At 44.4% G+C, this 26557-nt stretch overlaps 1 protein-coding gene across 3 annotated transcripts in view; it reads left to right on the top strand.

Moving 5' to 3' along the window:
* The window catches only part of LOC129672276 (sodium- and chloride-dependent transporter XTRP3), a 79002-nt gene that overhangs the window by 14752 nt on the left and 37693 nt on the right, over window positions 1-26557 (top strand). For all 3 annotated transcript variants that reach the window (XM_055601584.1, XM_055601583.1, XM_055601585.1), the window contains exons 2-9: window positions 2248-2388; window positions 3798-3889; window positions 6196-6423; window positions 12264-12374; window positions 13415-13656; window positions 14706-14868; window positions 24864-25068; window positions 26087-26246. In XM_055601584.1, the coding sequence (XP_055457559.1) occupies window positions 2248-2388; window positions 3798-3889; window positions 6196-6423; window positions 12264-12374; window positions 13415-13656; window positions 14706-14868; window positions 24864-25068; window positions 26087-26246 (1342 nt within the window). The remainder of the gene's footprint in view (window positions 1-2247; window positions 2389-3797; window positions 3890-6195; window positions 6424-12263; window positions 12375-13414; window positions 13657-14705; window positions 14869-24863; window positions 25069-26086; window positions 26247-26557) is intronic.

Below are 26557 nucleotides of genomic sequence, written 5' to 3'. Positions count from 1 at the left end.
AGATAGATAGATAGATAGATAGATAGATAGATAGATAGATAGATAGACAGACAAACAGAGAAGACTTTAAGGCCAGATCTGAAGATCTGACTCTATGCCAAATCCTACTCTGGGAAACAGGTTAAATTTCAGTAAGTCTCTATAGTAAATGCCCTGGTTTTGTTAATTACATTGGGAGTTCCATTGCTTCTATGGAGCCCAACTGGAAGTACTGAGACGTAAAGAGGAAAAAGTAGTGAATTATGACGACAGTCTCTTCATACAGTGGGGCACCTAACTCGTTGCTCTACAACTTCATCCTGTTCACTGCTCATGTGGCTACAGGCCCTACACATCCAGTCTCCAGCATGTGTGTCTCATTCTGGAAAAACTTCTCTACATGATGTCCACCGGCCATACTTCATGAGGATGAAAAAGCTGCACTCCTCTGGAACATACATGGCTTTTTAAAACCACATTTGGATGGGCAAAGTTCTTTCTAAGACCAGCCTATACTCACAGGATGGGGGAGAGAACTCCCATCTTTATAGGAAGAGCATTGATAAATAGTGACTTATTTAATCCACCAAGTATGCTCCATCCAGGCTCTTTCCCTCTGATGTCTGAATTTTTAAATCAGAGAGGCATGGGATTAGTTTATTTGGAAGTGGATTGGTTAGGAGACTTATTTCAAAGCAGTTGCAAAATATTTTACATTAATATGTAGTACATTTACTCATTGTTATATAAATGTGTACTTTCCTAATGAGTTCCAGTTTTTAATATCTCCTGATAAGGCTATTTGCCACTTATAGATAATATTCTGTTCGTGTGTTAGAAACTTTTTGGTCCCCACTCAATAGTGTTTAGAGATAGGATATTTCAAAGGTGATTAGGTTATTAAGGTTCTGGCCTGCAGGATATATTGTTATAGTCACAAAAGTGAACTTTGTTACAAAAATTGAGTTCACATCTCACTCCTGCCCTCTGCTGCACTTTCCTTCACTAAGAAGGTACCAACTCAGAGCCAGCACTGTGATCTGCTGTGATGCTTCCTCCACCAAGAGCCAGAGCATTTTCATTCTCTATCAAAGACCCAGTCTCTTATATTCTGAGATGCAACATAAGTGCACCAAAATGTGTTATCAGTGGAATGTCTGTCAGTTTTGAGATTCCTCTATAAATGCCTCTTATAACACTTTCGCAGGTATATGTTTTATATACTTTTTTCCAAGCCTGAAGTTGGTCTTTTGCTCTGTTAAGTATTTTTCAAGGAAAAAAAAAGTAATGTAGTTCAATTTATCAACATTTTCTTCCCAAAGATGGTGCTTTTGCCTTTGTATCTAAAACATCCTTGCCTAACCTAAGGTTTTTTTAAATAATTTATTTAATGTTTAAATAATAAATTATTATTTAATAATTTATTTATTTATTAAATTTTTATTTTATGTGCATTAGGGTAAAGGTGTCAGATCTGTTACAGAGAGTTGTGAGCTGCCATGTGGGTGCTGGGACTTGAACCTGGGTCCTTTGAAAGAGCAGTTGGCGCTCTTAACCAGTGAGCCATCTCTCCAGCCCTAACCGGAGGTTTTAAAGATTTCCCCTGTCGCTTCTTTAAGTTTTAAGTTCTAGATAGTAAATACAGGTCTATGATCCACTTTCATTTGTTTGTATAAAATCTGTAATATGGATTGCACTTTGTTTCTGTACATGAATTTTCAGTTGTTTTAATGTCCTTGTCAAAAGGATTACAGAGCTCATTTACCTGAATTGTTTTATTGGGGGCTGGGAGAGTGATGGTAATAATTGCTGGGCAGTGCTAAAAATGTTCCCATTCCAACTTGGCACCAGGCCTTGAATTTCCACCTGACCCCAAACAGTAGTCAAGTAAGTAGGTTCTGTCACAGAGACAATCTGACCATGGTGCTCACTAGGTGTGCTATGGTGACTGTTTGACATTTTGGGTAAAAAATGAGGGACAGAAGAAAGAATAGAAGCATGGATGGATGGAGGGATGGATGGATGGATAAATGAATCAAAGGATGGTCAGATATACAGGTGGACTGATGTATGGTGAGAGGAATTGTAGACGGATGGGTGTGTGGAAGGAGGAAGGCAGAATGATGGGGGTTCAGTGGAAAGGTCTGAGGTTAGATGGATGGTGGAAAGAGGACGGGAAGATCACGGTGCTAGAAGCACAGCTGCGCGGAGGTAAGGCAGGGTAAAGCCCATCCATCCACACTGACCTGACGCTCTGGCGCCCCACAGGGAGTTTCCTGGTGCCCTACATCATCATGCTCATCGTGGAGGGGATGCCACTCTTGTACCTGGAGCTGGCCGTGGGGCAGCGCATGCGGCAGGGCAGTATCGGGGCCTGGAGGACCATCAGCCCCTACCTCAGTGGTGTCGGTATGTGGCGTCCTTTTCAGTTCCCCTGGCAGACTCGTGTTCCTGGGCATGAATCTGGAATTGAGGTTTCAGGTTGCCCTCCATGCCCAGGGCCCGAGACTGGGTGGACTGACAGCCCAGGGAAACTCCCACCTCTGAGCCTCTCTCTCGACCTTAGCTGAGATTCTGTCAACGGTTTGACATTGCTTCCTGACACAGGAACATTCAGTTCAGCCACCTACGATCTGAGAATTACAACTGTCCCTGCTTAATGTGCCTGATGCTGAACACGGCATGTGAGCATGTGAGCTCATTTCATCCCCACCACACCACTTAGGAGCTTTGGGGCACTGTCGGCGATGCTTGTGTGCAGAAGCCAAGGCACACCAGGCATGGCCCACTGCACCCTTCCAGAGTGACTTTCAGTCACTGTCCCCTGCCACCTCCAGGATGTGATTCTCCTGGATCCATGGCCATCAGTGGCCATAGATGTTCTGTGTGACTTCGTGCTCCAGAAAAGGGAGCTGGTAGGAAGGCTGAACAGTAATTCAGAAATGGAGAAGGGTCGATTTTATGTGACCTGGTGCAGCTTTAGAAGAAATGTGTCAGGGGCATTAGGGGTCATCTTCAAACTGCCTGCTCACTGTGAATAGCTTGAAGGCTATCACAGAGTATGCTGAGGCAGCAACCTTTGTTGTACATTGGAGGGACAGTGGAGGCTGGCCTCCCGGGCACTGACACCCACTAACTGGTCAGAGCTCTCAGTAAGACGGAGAGAAGTGCTGTGTAATGACATAGATACTGGTATAGTCCACGATGCTCAAGGTCAACAACGTATAGCTGTCCTGGTTACATGTGAGATGGCAAAGACTGGGGACAGTTCTCCTGAGGGCCAGTATGAGTAGACTTTAGAGTAACCTAAGAGCAAACTTTCCCTTTGTTCACAGTGCTACTGAGGGACCCTCATAGGTCAGACCAGATGGGAGGCAGGGGTTGTCCCCTCCGTATCTCTCACTCCTGTCAGATGGACAGGGTTGGCTTCAGTGACTTAACCTCCAAAAGGAGCAAGTATTATATCAGACATGTAGTTGGCACTTCTCCATAGCTCTCCTTGGTAGTTTGGGGCAAGCTGTTAGCTTCAGTTTGCTCTTCAAAATGAGGATAATACTGTTGAAAGAACCGAAGGCACACAAAGTACTGAACCAGGGCCTGACACTTAGATGTCAGAAAACTGTCATTAGTCTCCTATCTCCAATGATCAGAGGTTAGGGGAGTAACTCCAAGGGAGAGGTCATAGGTATAATATCAGGTCTAATGAAAACCTGAAGAAAAAATGTCCTTGTCTTAGATGTCGCCATGTTCTGTTGTTCAAGTGCCACTGTTAACTCCCAGACATCCAGTCTTTAGCAGAGGCCTCTGCTTGCTCACAGGTGTTGCCAGTGTGGTGGTCTCTTTCTTCCTCTCCATGTACTACAATGTCATCAATGCCTGGGGCTTCTGGTACCTCTTCCACTCCTTCCAGGTGAGCCTACATCTGGCCAAAGCAAAACCAAAAAGGGTAGAAAATTTGTGGCCACTCACCAGGTGGGGAGTTGGTTGAGGATGGGAATGCCAGCCTGCAGGAGCCCTCTCAGTGAACGGGAGAGAGTGGGGACACCAGAACCTGATCCGCCATCTGTCACAATATAAAACCATGCCACTGTGTGTATGTGCACATTTCTGGGGAGCAAGTCCACAACTCTCATTGGAATATCTACAGGAAATGTCCTGAAAATATTACAAACCATCTCATGACAGACTCAGGAGAAAATCTGTGGCAAGGACTTTCAGGGATGACTTCACTATTCCAGTAAGTCTGAAATGGTTATTCATTCTCTTGTCCTGTCCCTGTCTCTTCCCCCTTGCCATTGCCATTTGTCCTTCCATCATTCTGACTCTAGGCTGACCCTGAAGATACCAAAAGTTCACCCAGAAGGGACAATGCTACTCTTTAACATAAGAATTATTTTCAGTGACAAACATTTTGAACAGTGCATTATCCAAATTCTTGTCTCTGATACTCTAGAAGGGTCTAGGTATTGTGAAAAATAAATAGAAAGACTGCAGTCCCACAGTGGGAGTTTGTACAAAGATAAGGAATCTCCCTCTCCACCACTCATGTTCTATTCTCCCTGTCATCAACCTTGTCACAATCAGTGGCTCTGATCCCACTGCCCTACCTCTCCTTCTAGCAACTGCCTCCATCTCAGCCTTCTCACAGATGGAAAAAAATGAAAAGGCTCTAGGAAATACCACTTTAATATCCATGTATTTCATATTTCACAGGATGGTGGACTTCCCCTTACCCCCGCATTGAGCCCGATTCCAAGGTCACAGAAAAATGACATAGCAGACTTTCACTTATACTTGCTAGGGGCCAGCATGTCCCTGGTACATATAAGTCTACACTCACACACTCCTCACCTCTGAGAGGAGCTGTGAGTAAAAGTAACTTTTATTCTCCTGGGCATTTTAACTGGGACAGTAATAGTGAGACTTTGTTGCAGAAAGAACTCAGGTGAAGACTGAAGGAGCCAAAGGATGAGAAGGAGCCAGAAGATTAGAAAAGATTGCTGATTAGTTGAAGGCCAAACAGAGCAATTCAGGGGCCAAGAGAAAATCCAGATTGAATAAGTCATCTGGGAAAGGAGTTTGAGCCAGAACAGCTGAGTTGAACCAGCCAGCTATGAGGTCAGTAAGAACTAGGAAGGGTGAACTTATTCAGCAGCAAGACTCATAGGCTGAAAATGTTGTAGGCCTCGGTTAGATTGTAAGGGGGCAGTAAGCCTCTGAGATAACAACTGAAACAGATGAATAAAAGTTCCCTTTACAGAGAGCTTTTGTCTAATTCTACAAGCTACTCTGCAGGACTCAATTTCATGGTAGGGGGGTGGGGGGGCTTCTCAGCAGGCAGCCATGGAGATATAGGGACCCTATCTTTACCTTCTGATGCAGATGAGGGGAGAGGACTGTAAATTTCTCAGTTGTTCCATTGAACCAGTTCTTACATGCCCTAGAGCTTCTTCATGTATATTGGCAGGAACATTAAAAAACCTGATGTTCCCAAGCAAAAGATCCCTGAGATCCTGGGTACAGCTGAGGTGGTTTCAGGCTTGCAGCCAAATATGTGAAACAGGATGGGTTAGAGTGGCCTCAGTGGAGGGTCCAGAGAATGGACTACACATTCTGCTGGCTCAGCAAGGCAACTGAGCTTCAGTCTGTAAGGGCTTTGGTTACTTGGCTGCTGGTTTTCACCAACATCTCCTTCCTGTGTCCTCTGCCTCCAAACAGACTCATCATTCCAAGAATCTCCTCTGAGTACCTTCACAGCTTGAATTTTTGCTTTTTTAATCTTATTTTATGTGTATGGGTGCTTTGTCTGTATGTACATCTGCATGCTACATGCTTGCCTGGTGCCTGCAGAGGCCAGGAGAGAGGGTTAGGCCCCCCGACTAGAGTTACAGATGGTTGTGAGCCATCACATAGGTGCTGAGACTTTAACCTGGGTCCTCTGGAAGAACAGCCAGTGAGACATCTCCCCAGCCCTACAACTGGTTTTGAATAGAGCCAAAAGGTAGCTACAAGGACCCTGAAGGCCTAGGCCAGGAAGCCTCCACTCCACTGTACTCTGTTGTTCAAAGCAAACAGGCTAGCCCATACCTACAGGACAAGTTTAGCCCATATGCACAGGACAAGGGATAAAGCCTCCTGTCAAAGCCACTTCCTACCATCCTACCCAGACCTTGGCCTTCCCCTTACCTCTCCATTGATTCTCACTTTATTCCAAAGGATCCCCTGCCATGGTCTGTCTGTCCACTGAATGGTAACCGCACAGGCTATGAGGAGGAGTGTGAGAAGGCCTCATCGACACAGTACTTCTGGTACAGGAAAACACTCAACATCTCACCGTCCATCCAGGAGAATGGAGGGCTGCAGTGGGAGCCAGCGCTGTGCCTTATCCTGGCCTGGCTGATGGTGTATCTGTGCATCCTGAGAGGCACCGAGTCAACTGGCAAGGTAGGCTGGGGAGCATGATGGTGCTGCACCTGGCTGGGTGGATGAAAACTGTCATAACACTGGCCTTGGTCAATGCCAGGGGCTGCCTCCTGAGGTCCAGAAGTAGAGGCTTGCTGGATCAGAAGGCATGGATGATGTTATTGGCACATTCCTCTCCTAGCTGACAGTGAAGGTTGTCAGAAGTGGATGAACTTGTAACACTGAATCTGAAGTGAGAGGCCCCAACCAGCTCTCAAACTCAGCTATACCAGGGCTTTTTATGGAGAGCTTTAAACATCTGACAATTCAGTCCTTCCCCCTCAAATGCCAAAGCTACTATTCTGGGGAGAGACCTCAACATGGACAGATGAGCTAACTTCCAGTAAGCTTATTGTACGGTTGGATTTGGGGTCCCATCTCAAAGTACTTTCAGTGACTTCAGTAACACATAGAACTGTTGAATTATTCTTCCTTGGTTTATATTTTGCTTTGTTGATGTGTAGTTTCGGATTTAATTTTTATATTGGTTTTTATTTTGAAGGTTTCTCCTTATTTAGTCAAGGCTGGCCTGAAATTCACTATTCACAGCCCAAACTGGCCTCAGACTCATAGTGATCCTCCTGTCTCAGTCTTCTGAGTGCTAGGATTACAGATGTACCACAATGCCTGGCTTAGGCCTTTTATCTGCCTAAGACCTTGATTCCTGTCAGATGCCCAGGCTTCTACTCCTCTTAGAGCTAATGTATCTGCCATGTTTCTATCACCTTCACCTGTCTCAGGCTGGAATGAATGCTCTGTATTCAAATACTCTGCAAAGCGAATCCATAGTTGGCCACATGCCCACAGTGGCCTTCAGAGTACATATAGGATGACAGCCCCCAAAAGGCTGAGCTACGTAGAGTGATCTACCCAAGATCACAGCCAGAGACAACAGAGTCAGGACAGAGCCCACCTTTACTCCAAGGACTTCCCATCATATTGGGGACATGCCCCGTGTCTTTTGTGACTTAATCACTTCTGATCTTCTTCTGAGAATCCCATGAGCCCCTATTTCTTACTCCCCTGATCACATGAGCTACCTTCTTCTAGCACTGACATGGTTTTATGAGGCTTAAAGCTCAGAACAACATATGCCATTCAGATATTATGTGACAACCCCAGTGTTGTTCCTGATGTGACTTTGTACATTGGTTTCTTAGTCCCGATGGTGGCCAGCATCTTAGCCCCAAAGCGCTTGCCCACAGCTGGGCAGCAGAATCAGGGAGCCCAGGTACTCTTTCTCAACTGAGCTCAGACTTCACAGCAACTGCTCTGTCCCAACCTAGGCTGAGCATGGTCCAAAGATCTGTGCCCTTCAAGATTAAATGTCGCGACCGGCCTTTGCCGATAAGGACGACGCAACAACCGAGGATTTCTTCAGCGGCAAGTTTATTGTACAGCTCTTTCTTGCAGATGGTGAAGGACCCAAACCCCTGGCAGCGCCCCGTTTAAATAGCCAGCAAGGCGACCTGTCCGTCTGTAATTGGTGCTCTGCTCAAGTCCTCATCAGTATATGGCTGGCAATTGGATTGCAGCCTAAACCCTCATCAACATAAAGCTGCGCATGCGTAAATCGCGAAGCAATGCTGACAAGAAGCGCGAAAATGCTGGCAAGAAGAACCAGGAAGCAGGAAGCCAGCGCCATCTTGTAATGGCGGGAGCGGCTCCCGACATCTCCCCCTTTTATATATATTAAAGGCCATCTCAATCAGAAAAATAACACACCATGAGGTTACCGATCAGCCTGCTGAGCCAACAGCATCAGCGATCAAGGAGTTTACACAGTGTAAGAGACCCTCTGCACCTTGAGTCCCGTGCAATGGGAACCTGAGCCCTGGGAGGTGCAGAAATCTGTCTTGAACAGCATCCTGGTGCAATGGGAACCTGTGCCCGTCAGGAGTGCTACAAGTTCGGACAGTGTCTCAACGACTGAGCATGTTAAGCCAAACTTGGGGGGATGTCCCCTGTTCCACAGCCAGCATTGCCCGCACCATGGCCACATTTTTGAAATGTTGTTGTCTTTTGAATCTGCAGAGCAACCAAAAACAGAGAAACAGTCCAGCCAGTAGCAACACTCCAAATATTCCCACGCCAACCCACTCCTTAAAATAGGAAAAGGCAGAAGATAGACATTGGCAAATAAGGTAGTCCCAGAGAGTCATTAGTGGAATCTCCTGGGTCTCCACCTCCAAGCTCGTCAGCAGTCTGTTCAACATCAGGATCAGGATCAAAGTTAGGGTCAGGTTCATCTTGCTTCACCACCCGGGTCAATTGCGCCGGAACCCAAATTGGATTTTCTTGGTCCTGTGGGAAAATACACACAGCTCCCCTGGATCTTATTAAAATAGGATCCGGTCCTTTAATGATTATCAATGTTGCCGGAGTAGGTGCATCGTAACACAGCCCATACATCTAGAGTGGAGCATAGCACCTGTACTTGATGGCTAGTGTAAGGAGTAATAAGAGCAGAGAGCACAGCTGCTGCCAAGCCTTGATTTGTTACCGGTATTTGTTCATATACTTCAGGTGGGTATAAGGTCTGATTAACTACCCACTGGCCTTGTCCAGTAAGCATATCATAATTCCATTGAGGCCGTTGATTGGCTATATTCTGATTAGCTTGAGCTGAGCACAGCTCGTGAAAGATGGACTTCCAGTCTAAATATTGCCCCAGAGTCAGACAGGCTCTTACAGTATTGTACCAATCGTCTGGAGTCATGGCATTGTCAGCCAGTCTTTCTATCAGTGCCACTGTAAAGGAGGCACTGACGCCATATGTCTGGACTGCTTCCGCTAATGCCTTCAACTGTTTAAGATCTAAAGGAGAATGATGTCTATTATTCTGAGCGTCCTCCCAGATTGGGAACGTGGTTTTAATCCGCTTCCTCTCTTTTTCTGATATCAGGGAAAATTTTGTCTCTGCAGATTTGGGTTTTTCAGTGGCTGACTTCCGCATGGAGAACCCGGAAGTGCCAGCATAGGCCACATATGGTGGCGGATCCGGGCGGTAACGCCCTTCCTCATATTTAGCTGCTTCCTCATCTAACTCTGCCTGCTCGTCAGGGTCGAGCCCTGACTCCTCATCAGTTTGTTGATTCTCAGAAGAGCTGTTTTCGCTCTCTGTAGACTCCAGCTCGCTCAATGACGAGGCGACTTTCAAATTCTGAAACTCCGCTAAACTGGGATACAGCGGGGCACCACTCTTCTTTTCCTTGCTACCAGTCTGTTTTGGTTTCTTTGACTTCTTAACTAGCTTTCGCGCCTTCGGCGCTTTAGCCTTATCTTCTTTGGTCCCATCCTTAGGGGATTTACCGGTCTTAATTCCCTTTTCTGCTTCGGATAGACTGTCTTGATGATCTGCCAACACCCTCTGCCCTTCTTTCACTTTGTCTTTGCATTTCTCATCTTTCAAACATGATTTAATCAATTTGTAGATAGGAAAAGTCCCTGGCCTCAATGTTCCCTTCTCTTTCTCTTCTTCTAAGTCATGGCCTAACTTGTCCCAACAACCTGTAGTCAGGTCGCCCAATATTTGAAACCATGGAGCCACCCAATCCACTTCCTTAATAAAATTACGGAGCACATACCTCGAAATTTTCAAATCCTTCTCCTTAAGTAATACGTGCACCGCTTCTAAAAACGGCTTTACTGGATGATTTCCCATGCTTCCTTTATCTACAGGAGTGGGAAGGACGGCTCAGTTATCTACCTGAGGCTTACAATCCGTTAAGGTTGATCACAGGGTGGAAAAACACACACTTTATCTCGTTTCCCGCAATTAAGGCACAGACAGCAAAACAAAATGTAAATGAAACAGCAGGCAACAAACAATCCGCCCCACATCCAATCAATCATACCTTGCAGAAAAGTACCGCGGTTCTCACGCCACTGACTTTGAATCCTTACTCGACGAGCAGTCGGGGTCCTTCGAAGCGATCCTCCACTCCGGGGTTCGGCGGCTCCCGGGTTTCGGCACCACTTGTCGCGACCGGCCTTTGCCGATAAGGACGACGCAACAACCGAGGATTTCTTCAGCGGCAAGTTTATTGTACAGCTCTTTCTTGCAGATGGTGAAGGACCCAAACCCCTGGCAGTGCCCCGTTTAAATAGCCAGCAAGGCGACCTGTCCGTCTGTAATTGGTGCTCTGCTCGAGTCCTCATCAGTATATGGCTGACAATTGGATTGCAGCCTAAACCCTCATCAACATAAAGCTGCGCATGCGTAAATCGGGAAGCAATGCTGACAAGAAGCGCGAAAATGCTGGCAAGAAGAACCAGGAAGCAGGAAGCCGGCGCCATCTTGTAATGGCGGGAGCAGCTCCCGACAATTAAAGCAGACCTTTCCTGTCCAGGCCTCTTATAATTGTGGAATTCAGCATTGCCTGGACATGATGACATCAATCCTCACCATCTATTTTCTCTGCTCATGCTATGACACCCTGCCTGACAGAAATGCCCTAGCAGCTCCATATATAGGGCACTGGGCTTGTTAAAGATACTGTCTTTTCCTTTTCGGTTGAATTATCTTTTATTCTTCTCTGAATTTTTACTTATAGGACAGAAGTTATTTCTGCTGAAAGGTTAGGCTGGATCACAAGTCCAGCCATCCCTCCCATGGGCAAAGAAAGTAGCCATTTTGGTGAGGACTCCAGAAAGCAGGCCCACTGGTTAGGGGAAGAAAATTCAAGAGCTTTTCTGAGTGTCCTCTAAGCGCCCAGTGTTATGGACCTAGATCAATCCTCCCCCATGTCCCTGAATTTCTCTCACATCACTGGATCCTGATGATCCTTATCCATTTGCATCTCTATCTGGTTTGATGTATTAGATACTTGGGGGTGTTTATTAGTCCCCTAAATGTCGAAGAAGCCATAGTAAACACGTATCCCACGTTCTGTCCGGAGTCCCTCTGACAGTCTTAGAAATTCATGAATTATGGTGCCACCAAGGAGGAAATGAAAGACAGCATAATTAAAATACATCAAGATGGGTCATCAGCTGTGTTTCTTAAAAGAAGATTGGTAAACTAAAAACAACCTTGCCAAAAACAAAACAAACAAACAAAAAAGGATGTTTTGCTTTACCAGCGAATCTATGATATACATAAGAATCAATTTACACAAAATTTCCCACTCAGGCTAGGTAGACATGCACCTCAAACTCCTTTCTTTGAAGCTTTTCAAAAGTCAGGGTGACCCCAAGTCTGATCTGCCCCTCCCAAAGCAACCAAGAACACATTCTTAAATTATGAAGCATGTCAATAGAGGACAAGATCTTTTATGAAAGATGCCACAAATTCCATCAGTCCTACCTATTGTGTTTGTTGTGGGGACTTTGTTCCATGCCCTGCTTTCCACCTATGGGCATGCCTGGCCAGGTCTCTCAGATCCCATCCTGGAAAGCTGGCTTTGCCCAAGCCACTGGATTAACTTCTCTTTTAGATATAGCATAGATCTTGTAAATGATTGGTCTTCCTGCTTTTCTTAGGGTCCCAGAATGCTCAGAGCCAAATTTGGCTCAAATACTGAACAAAGAGACTCACATATGTTATGCAGGCTTTTCTAGCATTTTTTTTAGAGACTGCAGGGCTGGAAGGGTGTGGAAAGAAGAACCCTGAGTACCTAATCCACTGAAGAAGAAATTTCATGTTGGCAACAGATATGGGCAGCCATGTCCACACTTCCTTCCTCTAGACCATACTCAGACCCTGTATCCTAATCAGGACTGGTGCATCTGCAGCTCTCAGCAGTTGGGGGTGGGGATGGTTGTCTGCCCTGCCATCCCTACCACTCCAGCAGTTTTCTTCCGTTTCTGGATGCCCGCAGGTGGTCTACTTCACTGCATTGATGCCTTACTGTGTGCTTATTATCTACTTGGTCCGTGGCCTTACACTCCATGGAGCCTCCAATGGCCTGATGTACATGTTCACACCAAAGGTATGGGCTACAAGGGAAGGGGACTGTCTCTTCCTACGATGCATGGGAGGAAAGAGGAAGGGTGTAAGATTTGTAATCAGCAGGGCTGGTGTGAGTCCACGATTGGGCCAAACTATGGGTGTCCTGGGGGACTAGACTTCCTCCTGAACTGTGCATTCTAGATATTAAATCCTCTGTCCATCTCCTCCTGCTGCCCTCAATACCCCTAATGAGTAGTGCCTATGCCTTCATTCTGGCCTTCCTATTCCAGGTTTAACCCAAAGCCCATACTTTGTACTATGCTGGGGGCCACAGGCATCATTCCAAGTCATCTCCCTTATCTGTTCTTTGTCTGTATTTTCTTAGACCCTTTTCCTCTAGGTTGTCATGATTCCCTCTTTAACTCTTTCCTTCCCAGTCACCATAGCCAGCATTCTTAAGCGGAATGCTGCATTTGTAGCGGGGCACATTCTTTCTTGACAAATCCCAAAGCTGGGCATGGTGGAGCCCACCTTTAATCCCAGCACTTGGGAGGCAGAGGCAGGCAGATTTCTGTGAGTTTGAGACCAGCCTGGTCTACAAAGTGAGATCTAGGACAGCCAGGGGTACACACAGAGAAACCCTGTCTCAAAAAAAAAAATTAAAAAACAAATCTTGTGGTTGAAAACAGATGATTGTAGCACCCTTCAAGCACACCCTTATTCCAAATGCCTTAAGTGTCAGTGCTGGTGCCTCAGGCTGGACTCCACATCCAGACCATATCACCTCAATGTCTATGTATTGACAAGTGTGATGCCTGACTAGAGAATCAGAGATTCCATGTGTTTTTCACTATTAGCCCACACATGGGTAGGGTGTTAGGAAGATTGCTGAGTATTTTGCCCGCCGGGGAATGCACTGGAGACAGTCCAGGACAGAGACCTGGGCTTTAGCCCCAGGCCATCCTGACTGCCTGTGTATTAGATGTAATTTCTTCTCATCTCTGAGCCTTCCTCTTCTGGGAAGAAGAGTTTGCAAATAGAGTCCAGAATTTCTCAGTCCTGTCCTTACTGGCCTTCTAGATGGAGCAGCTAGCCAACCCCAAGGCCTGGATCAATGCAGCCACACAGATCTTCTTCTCACTGGGCTTGGGTTTTGGCAGCCTGATTGCTTTTGCCAGCTACAATGAACCTTCCAACAACTGCCAGAAGCATGCCATCATTGTATCCATCATCAACAGCTCCACCTCCATATTTGCCAGCATTGTGACCTTCTCCATCTATGGCTTCAAGGCTACCTTCAACTATGAAAACTGCTTAAACAAGTGAGTCTAAGCTGCCCTCAGAGTCTTGAGCCTCAAGTGGGAAGGTAAGGCTCCAAAGCTCCGAGCTAAAAGGGTGACTGGGAAGGGCTAGGTTCCCAGAAATCAAGGGGTAGACAAAAGACACCAACCAGAGTTGGGGTCTACACTGTGAAGTTCAGTTCTCTTTCCTCAATTACCAATGCCTGCCTTCCATCGGCACCAGAAACTGAGTGGGCATAAAGTTAAGGTCAGCCATGCAGCCATACCCTTTAGTAGAAAAGCAGCAAACAATGCCGCTGTCTTCAGCCCCATTTCCCATCTTAAGAGTAACCAAGACCTCCCTAGCCAAGTCTCAGAAACTACACAGTTTACTGCCTATGGCTTCTCTCAAACTGAGGGCCATCTTTCAGATGCTAAGTTGTCCAGTAGGGTGGTCACTTACCATAAGTAGCTATCTCTACACTAGGACTAAAATTAATGGAGTCAGTGTACATGCAAATAACTTAATTTTTACAGTGATATAAAATTAAGCTTAAGAGATCTAATACAGATGTAGTGGTGCATGCCTTTAATCTCACCATTGTGATTGCAAGGCAGGTAGATCTCTGAATTTGAAACCAGCCCGGTCGACATAACAAGTTCACGATCAGCCAAGGCTGCAGAGTGAGGCCCTATCTGAAAACAAGTAAATATATTGAAGTCTTTCTAAGTTTATTTCTAAGCAGTTATTCAATGATATTAGCCCCTTTTGAGTGCTATCACCATCAATGGGTACTAATCTAGTTATGGAGCATAGAACACTTCCACTGTCTCACCCAGGTCCATCAGACACCTCTTATTCAGATGTTAAACAGCTGTTAGGAGGTAGTTTCTGTCCTTATCTCTGTTCAGATCTGAGGCTTCTTCACAGACATCCAGAGTTGCTCTTCCTTCAAAGAGTGTCTGGAGGGCCCCTCCCCACTGGGCAGGAGGGAAGAGGATACCTGGAGGGCAGCCCTGTGCCCACATTCTTCCCAGGTTTTGGAGCCTCTTAGTCATGAATGTCAAGATGATGATGGTCTGCTCTCCAGGGTGATCCTGCTGCTGACCAATTCTTTCGACCTTGAAGATGGCTTTCTGACAGCCAGCAACCTAGAGGAGGTGAAGGACTACCTGGCCTCTACCTACCCAAACAAGTACAGTGAAGTGTTCCCGAACATTAGAAACTGCAGCCTGGAATCAGAGCTAAACACGGTAAGAGGCCTGGGGAGGGTGGGGACTGTCTCTCTCCAAACAGCTCCTAAGGACCTGCAAGAGCCTCCACACGGTCCATGACGACAGGAAACAGGATTTTGTTCCTGCAACTGCGAAAGCAGAGACTGGACTCCTGCTCTCCAGCTGCTGCTAGCAATCTTCTCATTGGAAAGCTCTCCTACAGCCTGAGTTTTTCCCTCCTTTCCCTCCTCTCTTTGCAAGTTTCAAAAACTTAGAAACGGCAGAGGATAAGGTCTGCCTTATCACATGGTCTCAGGGTTACTATTACTATATTGAACCATCATGACCAAAGCAACTTGGGAAGGAAAGGTTTACTTGGCTTCCACTTCTATAGTACTGTTCATTGTGGAAGGAGGTCTGGGCAGGAACTCAAACAGGGCAGGAACCTGGAGGCAGGAGCTGATGCAGAGACCATGGAGGGGTGCTGCTTCCTGGCATAGTAATCATAGCTTGCTCAACCTGCTTTTTTCTAAAACCCAGGACCACCAGCCCAGGGATGGCCCCACCCACAATGGGCTGGGCCCTCCCCCAGCAATCACTAACTAAGGAAATGTCCCACCACTGGATCTCATGGAGGTGTTTTCTCAGTTGAGGATCCCTCCTTTCAGATAACTCTAGCTTGTCAAGTTGACATAAAACTATCCAGCACACAAACACTGACATTTCCATTTCTCAAATGAACACTGAAGACCTTCTGTCATTTAATGTGTAGATTTTTTTATATAAAGCAAACAAAAGTTTTAAGGACACAATTAAAGGTCCCTGAATTTAATATTAAGTTTTCCCTACTTATGGTAGATAAAATTGTTACATTTTTGTGCCCCTGTATACATTCTTTTAAAAATTTATTTGTAGTTTAAAAATATAAATATATGTATTTATATTGACATAATATTCATGTATACTTATGGTGGGCCTTATGCTGATTTGATACAACTCTGAAACACATAGCAACCAAACCAGTGCCATTAGCATTTCTGTCCCCTCAGACAGTAATGATTTTTTTTTACTTTTATAGTTTGGTTGGTTGGTTGGGTTTCTCTAGACAGGGTTTTTCTGTGTATCCCTGGTATTGGCTTGAAAAAGCTATTGTCTTTTTTCAAAAGACTGACAGAACATAATAGGGAAATTTAAAAAAATCATATATTTGCAACTATATGATTTCTGTCAAGTATGCCAAGAGAATATATTGCAGAAAGGATAGTCTTCTTAGTAAATGGTGCTAGATCCCCATGTCTTCATGCTGTATAAAAAGTCAGCTCAAAGCTATAAAAAAGACTGAGAGGAAAAGGAGACACACTCGAAGATACTGGTTTGTGTGAGGATATTATGGGATAAAACTCAAATGGCAACAGAAGTAAAAACAAGTAGGATTATATCAAAGAAAGAACTTTCTGTGTAACAAAAACAGTCAATAGCATGAAGAAAACATTTGGACACACACACATACACAGAGTAGGAGGGAAGACTTAAAGGATACTGTTTTGTTAGCAGCTGTAGATACATATTTAAGTATTCCTGGAAGATAATGTTTCCCATTCAAGAGTTTCATTCTGAGACCTGTCCATTATAATACACTTGGAACTTCACCCACTCATTTTAAGTGCTGTATTTATTTCAACACAAAAACCATACTATGCTATTTTGTTTATTCCCTGCTAATAGCTGTGTGGGTGTTTTTCTAATTTTCACTTTGAAAGCATACTTTCTGTTTGTGATCTATGAGACTTATGGGCCTTGTGAATGAACTTACTTTTGTAGTGCTGGGGATCAAGTCCAGGGCCTTGCATCTGCTAAACTAGTTGTGTCATTTTTCTTGTCAACTGAGAAGTTTCACTGGAGAGAAAATTCCCGAAGGGAATATTTATTAAAATTACATTGATTTTATACTGCAATTTGGGAAGAATGAGTATCTTTTTAATTGAGTGTTTTATACTTTTAACCCTGTAAATAATAGCAATTTTTACAGTTAATATACAAAACAGATTTCATTATGACATTTTAATACATATGTTTCATTGCTTCTTACTCTTATTTGCCTCCTTTCTGTTTCCCCCTCTTCTCTTTATTCCTCCTTTCTTGTAGATTTGAGAGGAAAAGTACATGTTGGAGGTATGAAGAGTAATAGAGGAAATACTATAACATGCAGAAAGAAAAAGAAAAACTTGTTGAAAGCCAAAACAAAACCAATAGTAAAACAGAAAAGTAGTACTTAAAAGTACATATGAAATAAATTATAACAAAAAAACATGATGTCAGGGGTGGCTAAGAGCACTCCAGTCCCAGGGAATCTGACCCTCACAGGCCTAGGCACACACTCGAGGTACATATAGTCATACATGCAGATAAGCACTGATGGACATAACAGTGTAATAAAAAATTATGTCATCAGCAAATCCATTTTTTCTTCTGGGGTGAATGGATTCCCCCCAAGCCCTAAACTGTTGTTGGCCTCCTCTGCGGTGGGTATAGAAGGGTGGCAGGCTGTAACTCAAAACAGGTTAGGCCAGGTTGTCTTCCCTGCTAGGTTCCAACACTGGATCAAGTTCTTCTCAGCCATGGAGGCTGCCACAGATAGTACCTTTGCCTGAACTGCTAGCTACAAGCCTTCCCTGGTGTGCTGTGGGACCACATTTTCTGTGTGTTGTTTTCAGTGTCCTAGGTTCAGGGAGTGGGGATAGGGGCACCCCGTTTGCTGCTGGGTCACTCCCACCAGGATGGGCAGAATTTTTGCATGTGACCCACAGTTCCACTGAACACATTTACCTCTGAGTCAGTTCAGTCCTGATGTTCTTTGTAGTTGTCAGGGTCACTGCTTGCCACATTGGTAGAGGAGATGGGCTCTCTGGGATTTAGAGATTTATTATTAATTTTCTGTTCTTCTGGCTGAGGGCTTTTGTTTGTTTGTTTGTTTGTTTGTTTGTTTGTTTTCTCTGAGGAATGGTTCCATTCACTGTTCCAGCCTGAGAGGAGGCTCACCAGCAAAACAAATCTGCTCTAAGGTTTTTTTTTATTGTTTGTTTGGGTTTTGTTACAGTTCTGTTCCCGTAACCTATACCTCCCCACCTCTTTTCCTGCTGCTCTGGCCAATCCTCTGAGGTAAAGCCTGTCATTGCTTTTGTAACTCTAACATTCAATATTTCTAGATTTTTCTATCTTCTTACTCTCTGTTGTTGACTGTGGCTTTCTCTTGCCATCTCACTCTTCAGTTACAGAGCACTGTCTATTCTCTACCCCTCCATATTCAGCTGTTTGGGGGTGGGTTTTGATTTAGTAACGTGCTTTCTCTCATTCTGTTTGTCAGCTAATTTTCTTCATGAATGTCTTGGCATATCTTCTGTTACATTGCTATTGTGAATACTGTCTTTCTCCTTATTTCTGTCATTGTTTATGTTGGTTGCAAAAGAAACGAAATTTTTTTGAATGTTAATCTTATACCTAGAAACCTTGATAAATTCCCCAACCAATTCTTACATCTACAGATTGCTTCTGTTTTCTTTATAAATTATTCTATTACCTACAGATACAAATTTGCACATATCTTTTTAATATTTGCATCTTAGTCCTTCTGTTGTTTTCAGAATTACTGTTTTTAGGAGGGTCTCAAGCACAATTGTTTTCTGCACTTTGGGGAACACACTGACTAGTTCTTAGATTTAGTATCTGACTGCTTCTAGGAAATACTTTCAAGACGAGGATGGAGGTCCTATGCACTGGTTTATCAGTGAGGTTGGGAGCATTTGGTTGGTTTGGATATTTGTTTCCTGGGTGTACCATTCTGAGTCAGTTCGTGGAGAGACATAATACTTTCTTCCTGTTGCTTGCTGTTCTAGGTAGGGTTAAGAATGCTTTGATGAAACACCATGACACAACAAGTAGGGGAGGAAAGGATTTATTTGGCTCACACTTCTGTATTACTGTTCATCATTGAAGGAAGTCAGGAATTCAAACAAGGTAGAAACTGGAGGCAGGAGTTACTACATTGGCATTAACCTGTGTGTTCTTCCTGGCATGTTCAGCTTTGGCATAGAACCCAGAACCACCAGGCTAGGGATGGTGCCACCCACAACAGGCTGTGCCCCCCCCCCATCGGTAATTAAGAAAATGTCAATCAGCTAGCTCTTACGGAGGCATTTTCTCAATTGAGGCTCCCTCCCCTCAGATAACTCTAGCTTGTGCCAAATTGATATAAACTAGCCAGGACAGTTGCTCAGCCCAGCTGCCTGCCTACAGGGCCTATGGCCTGACCCTTCCTCCCTGAACAGGTCATACATCAAGATCCTCAAACCCAGGCTTCAGGATCTAGATCCCATTTGGACACCTGTGATACCCATTCTGAGCTTTGACATTCAGTTCCCTTGTTTTGTTTCTGGCACTTAGTTTTTCCTCAGTTACTTCTGAGCTTGGCTCTATGTCCAAGAATGATATAATTACTGATTTTTTAGACTGGCTTTCCTCTGTTTCTTCCATTCTCTCTTCTTTTCATCATATTCTCTACTATTTGAAATTTGTACTTTTATGTCTTCTTCCTGAAATCTCATTAATATTTAACTTAATACAGCTTAGTGATAGAGCATCTTCCCTTTCAAACAATGCAAGAACTTTAAAACACTTTCTCTTTTCTTTCTTGTTTTTGTTTTTATAAAGACATAGGAACAATATTAAACTCCTGATCTTAATGCCTTTGCCTCCCAAGTGCTGGGGTTACAGATATATGCCAGACCTGATTCCTTTCTCTGGTTTTAAATATGATTATTATGCAGTTCAGTCCTTATAAACCCGTAACTTACCAAACACTGCATACTTAGGATGTAGGCCCTGAGTTCAGTTCCTACCTCTAGGAATGGATGGACACACACATGCTCCATTATATCTGTTCAAAACATTTATTTGGTGCTCTTTCTTTCTTTTCTTTTTTCTTTTTTTGAGACAAGTTTCTCTGTGTACCCCTGGATATCCTGGAACTCACCCTGTAGACCAGGCTGGCCTAGAACTCAGAGATCCACCTGCCACACCTCCTGAGTGCTGGGGTTAAAGACATGTACCACCACTGCCCAGCAAGATATGATTGTGTTATTTTGTTTTATGTGTATTTTTCCATGTGTATATATATATGCACATGTGCATGCCAGTGTCCATGGAGGTCAGAAGAGGGTGTTTGACCCTGGACCTGGAGTTATAAACATTTGTGAGCCACCATGTGGGTGCTGGAAATTGAACCTAGGTCCTTTGGAAGAGCAACCAGTGTTCTTAACCACCAAGCCACCTCTCCAGTCCCTGGCCCCATTTCTTAAGGAACTATTCCCCAGAGTAAAGTTTTTCAGGCTAACATTTATTTTCTCTCAACACTTTGATAATATTTGCCTTATAATTCTGGTTCAATTGTTGCTGCTGAATTATTTTTATAACTTTATTTTAAATTACACTTGTATGTGTGTATGTGTTCGTGCACACTCATGCATGTGCGTGTACGTGTGATTACCTGTATGTGTATGCCGCTGCTCACGTATGGAGGTCAGAGGGCCACTCTGTGGAATCAGTTCTCTTTTTCGGCCTCTGCATGGGTTGCAGAAACTGACTATAAGTTGCCAGATGGGCACTGCAAGCATCAGCACTGGCTGGACTGTGTCTGCCCTTTTACTTCATACGTGAACAGTTCTTTCTGGGACCTCACTAAATATGTCCCTTTGTCTTTGGCATCTTTGGTAAATTTAGTATGGATGTGTTTTTATTATCTAATCTAGGCCTGAGCCTAAGTAATATTGAACCTGCTAGTTTTATGTATCCATTTTTCTTCTCAGTTTGGGCAAGTCCACATATATTATTTCTTAACTGTTTCTCCTGTTTCTGTCTTTTTTCTTTGAAGATTTTCATTTAGATCTCTGTTAATCTTTTCCTTTCTATTCTGCAGGTCTCATAACTCTGCCTCTTACATATTCTAATCTCCATATTATCATTTTATTTATAGGACTGGTTGGTTTTCTTTCTGCTTTCTTCTAGGTTGTTAAAAGGGAATCAGTGGTGGTTTAATGAGAATGTCCCCACAAGCTCATAGGTTTGAATATTTGGTCCACAGGTGGTGGAAGGATTAAAAGGGGTGGCCTTGAAGGCTGGAGAGATGGCTCAGAGTTCAATTCCCAACAACCATACGGTGGCTCAAAACCATCTATAGTTAGATCTGGTGTCCTCTTCTGGCATGCAGGCAGAACACTGTATAAATAATAAATAAATAAATCTAAAAAAGAAGAAGAAGAAGTGTGGCCTTGTTGGAGGCCATGTGTCACTGAGGATGGGCTTTGAGGTTTGAAGAGCCTGGGCCGTTCTCATTCGTCCTCTCTGCTCCGTGCTTGAGGGTGAGTGTGTAAGGTCTCACTGCTGCTCCAACCAACACTATGCTGCTGCCTGCTGCCTGCTGCCCGCTGCCTGCTGCCTGCTGCTGCCTGCTGCCTGCTGCCTGCTGCCTGCTGCCTGCTGCCTGCTGCTGCCTGCTGCCTGCTGCCTGCTGCCTGCTGCCTGCTGCCTGCTGCTGCCTGCTGCCTGCTGCTGCCTGCTGCCTGCTGCCTGCTGCCTGCTGCCTGCTGCCTGCTGCCAGGCTTCCCCACGATGCTCATGGACGCTAACCCTCTGTAACCATGAGCCCCAAATTAAATGTTTTTCTTTTTATAAATTGCCTTGGATATGGTGCTTTGTCATGACAACAGAAAAGTAAGACAAAAGTTGGTATTAAGGAATGGGCTGTTGCTGGGATAGGCCTGACCATACTGTTTTTGGAGGAATATGGAAGCTATTGGGACATTGTGCCCAGTTAGCTCCCTCTGCCTCCTACTTGGCAGAAAGGGATGTGAGCTCTCAGCTATTGTGTGGACTACTATGCCTGCCTGCCTTCTGCCATACTTCCTCCATAATGGTCATGGATTCTAACCTTGTGCAAACATGAGCCCCAAATTAAGCACTTTCTTTTATGTTGTCCATGGCATTAACAGAAAGGTAAGTAAGACAGAATCTAATAGCAAGTCACTTTTATAGATCTTAATTGGCTTGATTCTGTAGTTGCAAAAAAAAAGGGAAAAAAAAAAAAAAAAAAAAAAAAAAAAAGTTCAGAATGTTCTACCCTCACATGCATAGGCTATACATATAGCAAAAGAAAAGAAAATAATATATAGAAAATGAAAGTGAGGTGGCTGGAGAGGGTTCAGCAGTTAAGAGCACTGGCTGCTCTTCCAGAGGACCCAGCTTCAATTTCCAGCACCTACGTGGCAATTCACATTTGTCTATAACTCTAGTCACAGGGAATTTGACACCCTCATATGGACATGCATGCAGGTAAAACACCAATGTACATAAAATAAATTTTTAAAAAAATGTAAGTAAAATGTAGTGACAGCTCATTGGATAAAATTTCTATTTGCCTTATTTGGTCTTTGTTTTAGACAATTGGCTGTCTGTGGTTTGCTGAAGCTGGGCTGCTGTGCTTGTCCGAGATGCAGCAGCTTGTTATAAAAATTGGAGTCTATTACACATCAAGTTATGTTACAGCTTACTATATGGAAAGACACCATTAGTCCAACTTTAGTGCATTTTTAGGTCAAAACTACATTCAGTTGAATAGAATTTACCCTGAGATATACTTCCCTGTTCACTAATTCTCTTTTTAGCCATATTTAATCAAATATTAACATTATTTTTGTGTTTGTTGGTTGGTTGGTTTGTTGTTAAATTTTAGTCACTTTGTATCCTGGCTTTCCTCCCCCCTCCTCCCAGTCCCACCCAGACTCCCTCTTCTCCCCCTAGTCCACTGATAGGGAAGGACCCCCTCCCCTTCTGTCTGACCCTAGCTTATCAGGTCTCATCAGGGCTGGCTGCATCATCTTCCTCTGCAGCCTAGCAAGGCTACACCCCCTAGGGAGAGGTGATCAAAGAGTCAGCCACTGAGATCATGTCAGAGACAGTCCCTGATCCCCTTTCTAGGGAACCCATTTGGAAACTGAGCAGCCTATGGGGTTCAGCTGAGCAGGGGGTCTAGGTCCTCTCCATGCATGTTTGTTGGTTGAACTATTGTTCTCTACAGGCCCCCCCCCCCGGACCAGGTTTTTGGCTCTGTTGGTCTCCTTGTGGTGCTCCTATCCCCTCCAGGTCTTTCTGTGTCCCCTTCTCCCATAAGATTCCCTGCACTCTGCTCATAGTTTGGCTGTGAGTTTCAGCATCTGCTTTGATACACTGATGGCAGAATCTTTCAGAGGCCCCCTGTGGAAGGCTTCTGTCCTGTTCCCTGTCTTCTCTTCCTTCCGATATCTATCCTGTTTGTCTTTCTGAATGAGGTTTAAGCCTCTTCCCTAGGGTCCTCCTTGTTGTTTAGCTTCTTTAGCACTATAGATTCTAGTATGTTTATCCTATATTATATGGCTAATATCCACTTATAAGTGAACATACATCATATGTGTCTTTCTGCTTCTGGGTTACCTCACTCAGGATGATTTTCTCCAGTTCCATCCATTTGCCTGAAAATTTCATGATTTCCTTGTTTTTAATTGCTGAGTAGTATTCCATTTGTGTAAATGTACTGTAATTCCTGTATCCACTTTTCAGTTGAGGGACATCTAGGTTGTTTCCAGATTCTGGCTATTATGAATAAAGCGGCTATGAACATAATTGAGCAAATGTCCTTGCTACATGTTTGAGCATTTTTCAGACATATGCCTAGGAGTGGTATAGCTGGATCTTCCTAATTTTCTAAGAAAGCACCAGATTGATTTCCAAAGTGGTTGTACAAAGTTACATTCTCACCAGCAGTGGAGGAGGGCTCCTCTAAGGGATGACACATTCTTTAGAGTGAGTCTCTAGAGTGTGTGTCATCCCTTGAGTTTTTTATCTTAGCCATTCTGATTGGTGTGAGGTGGAATATCAGGGTCATTTTGGTTTGCATTTCCTTTACTGTTTCTCTGCCATTCGATACTCCTCTGTTGAGAATCCTCTGTTTAGCTCTGTACACCATTTTTTAACTGGATTGCTTGGTTTGTTGGTATTTAACTTCTTGAGTTCTTTATATATTCTGGATATTAGCCCTCTGTCAGATGTAGGGTTGGTGAAGATGGGTATTAACATTATATTGACTTTTTAACCCAATAATTATATTTATTATTAAAGACACTATTTTTTCAAAGTTAATTAATTATTTCAGTTGGTGTTTATGACATGGTGCTTCAGTGGTAGCCATAGGCATAGAAGTGAGATCAGACCATTCCAGAAGGGAGTATTTTAACACCGACATTGCTTGGAATCAATGACTCCTGGTAATAATAATGAAATCATTGCTTTGTAATATTTTAATATTCATTAAAAATTTTCCACAAGTGTTACCATATCCTTATCTGTTCCTCAGCTTGACTGTTCTGGCTGTGCTTATGCCATTGAGCTTACCTATATTTTTATATTAGTTAATGCAGAATTTTTGTTGCTGTAACTGAATACCTAACAAGAAGAAACTAATGTGGGTGGGGGTTTATTTTGCTTCCCAGAGTGAGAGGGTACAATCTATCATAATAGAGAAGGATTTCAAAGTTCATGACAATAGAAACATGAGGCCGAGACTCTTAAATATTGATGAAAAAGAAAGCAAAGAACAGAAGGCGATAAAACATCAAGAGAGTTACCAATGAACTACTTTCTCCAGTCAGAGTACAACCCCTAAAAATGACACACATTTCTATCAAGGTGCATGCCTTTAATCTCAGCACTCCAGAGGGAGGAGGAGGCTGATCACTGTAAGTTCAAGGCCAACAGAATCTACAAAGTGCTGCCAGGGCTGTTATACAGAGAAACCCTGTCTCAAAAAACACAAAAACAACAACAAAAAAGCTATACACATTCCAAAGTCAACAGACAAGCACATACTGTTCAAACACATTCAAAATATTACATTCCAACTTTTGTCACCCTTGGATCAGGTCTGTAATTTGTGTCTTAATTACTCTCAGGCTGTCCAGGGCACAGGCCTGGCCTTCATCGTCTACACTGAGGCCATCAAAAACATGGAGGTGTCACAGCTGTGGTCAGTGCTCTACTTCTTCATGCTGCTCATGCTGGGGATGGGAAGCATGCTTGGAAATACAGCGGCCATCCTCACCCCTCTGACTGACAGCAAGCTCATCTCCAGCTACCTGCCCAAGGAGGCCATTTCAGGTCAGAACTCCATGCAGAGGAGGCAGGGCATGGGTGGGATGGGAAATGCTAGACAACCAGTAGAGGCTTTACCTCAGGAGTCATGTGCTTCCAAGCCAACTCCAGAAGGGCTGCAGGAGTCTAGCTGTGCTTCTGCTACTGTGTGCTGCTCAACTCTGGGAGATGGACTAAGAATTCACCACAGCCCAGGAAAGTGAGGAGTCAGCCTGCCCTTGAGGAAAGGCTAACTCCCCAGCCTGCACTCAAAGGTCTCCAGGCTGTGAGAGGCTATGTCTGTTTTTGTTTGAATTGAAGGCTATCAACCATCAACTGTCCGTTTCCTAAAGTGAGTGTAAGGCCTGTTGGCACATCAGGAGGAGCTCCTTCCACACACTCCAGGCAATAAGCACCCAACCAGAACAGACCACCCTGTTCTGACTTCTAATGCTACTAGTTTTTGTCTCTGCTCTTGAAAGTCTCTAAAAAGACACTCTAGGCCAGCCACCGGCACTCAAAACCTGTCAGTGAGCTGCAGTATCTGCTGTTAGCAGCAAATGTCAGTCCCTGCTCCTGACTGATACATCACTGTGAGGGCAATACCGCTTCTTCATACATTTTGACTGAGCTTGTCAGTGAGGCGCTAGCCTTTCCCATGTTGGCTATCCATTAACATCACTGTCATCCTGCCCAACCACGGCATGAGGGCTCTGTAGCCAGCTACCCTGCCTCTGATGAGTCCATAACTCCACATCCAGGATAGGTAGAGCACCGCTCCATTCAACCTTCATGTTCTGACCACCCACCAGCAGCTACCCCCTCTTTACTCAGAACCTCCTAGACTTGGCATTCTTCCTGGGACTGGGTCTCTGCAGCCCCCATGCTTTTTCTACAGGCTCACATCCCCTGCACAGCAGCTCCTACAACTCATGTGGATGAACCTCCCCTCCACAGAACTCTTAGGGACCTGTGGCTCCTGCTGCCATATAACCTGGGATGAGAGTAGGGAGACTCAGAGATGAGCAGTGGTCCTGTGTTCCAGGTCTGGTGTGCCTCGTCAACTGTGCCATCGGCATGCTGTTCACCATGGAGGCTGGGAACTACTGGTTTGACATATTCAATGACTATGCAGCCACGCTGTCCCTGCTGCTCATTGTGCTGGTGGAGACCATAGCTGTGTGCTATGTGTATGGGCTCAAGAGGTAAGGAGACCCCAGACCTTGCCTTCTATATGGGGCAGATAAGCTGCAGGGCCACACTCATGGGAGAGTCATCTTTCCTCAGTGGGCATACCATTTTAGATACCAGAACTGCCAGGCTGTTCTTTGTCCTCAGATCTCAGCTATCTCTTGCTTCCCCAGTTTGCCTGCAATTAACAGCTGCTTTCGATTACCTGTCTTTCATGTTATATCGTATCATGTTGCCCTGTTGGCCCTGCTGCACTCATGGCTTTCCGGGTGGGGCAGGGACTCTGCCTCCAGGATTCCTTAATCTTCCACCACCATCAGAACTT

The sequence above is a fragment of the Psammomys obesus genome, unplaced genomic scaffold (genome assembly GCF_907164565.1).
Source record: "Psammomys obesus unplaced genomic scaffold, mPsaObe1.curated_primary_1811, whole genome shotgun sequence".
Taxonomy (NCBI): Eukaryota; Metazoa; Chordata; class Mammalia; order Rodentia; family Muridae; genus Psammomys; species Psammomys obesus.
The sequence above is the reverse complement of the archived record's forward strand: the minus strand, read 5'-3'. Positions and strand labels throughout refer to the sequence as shown.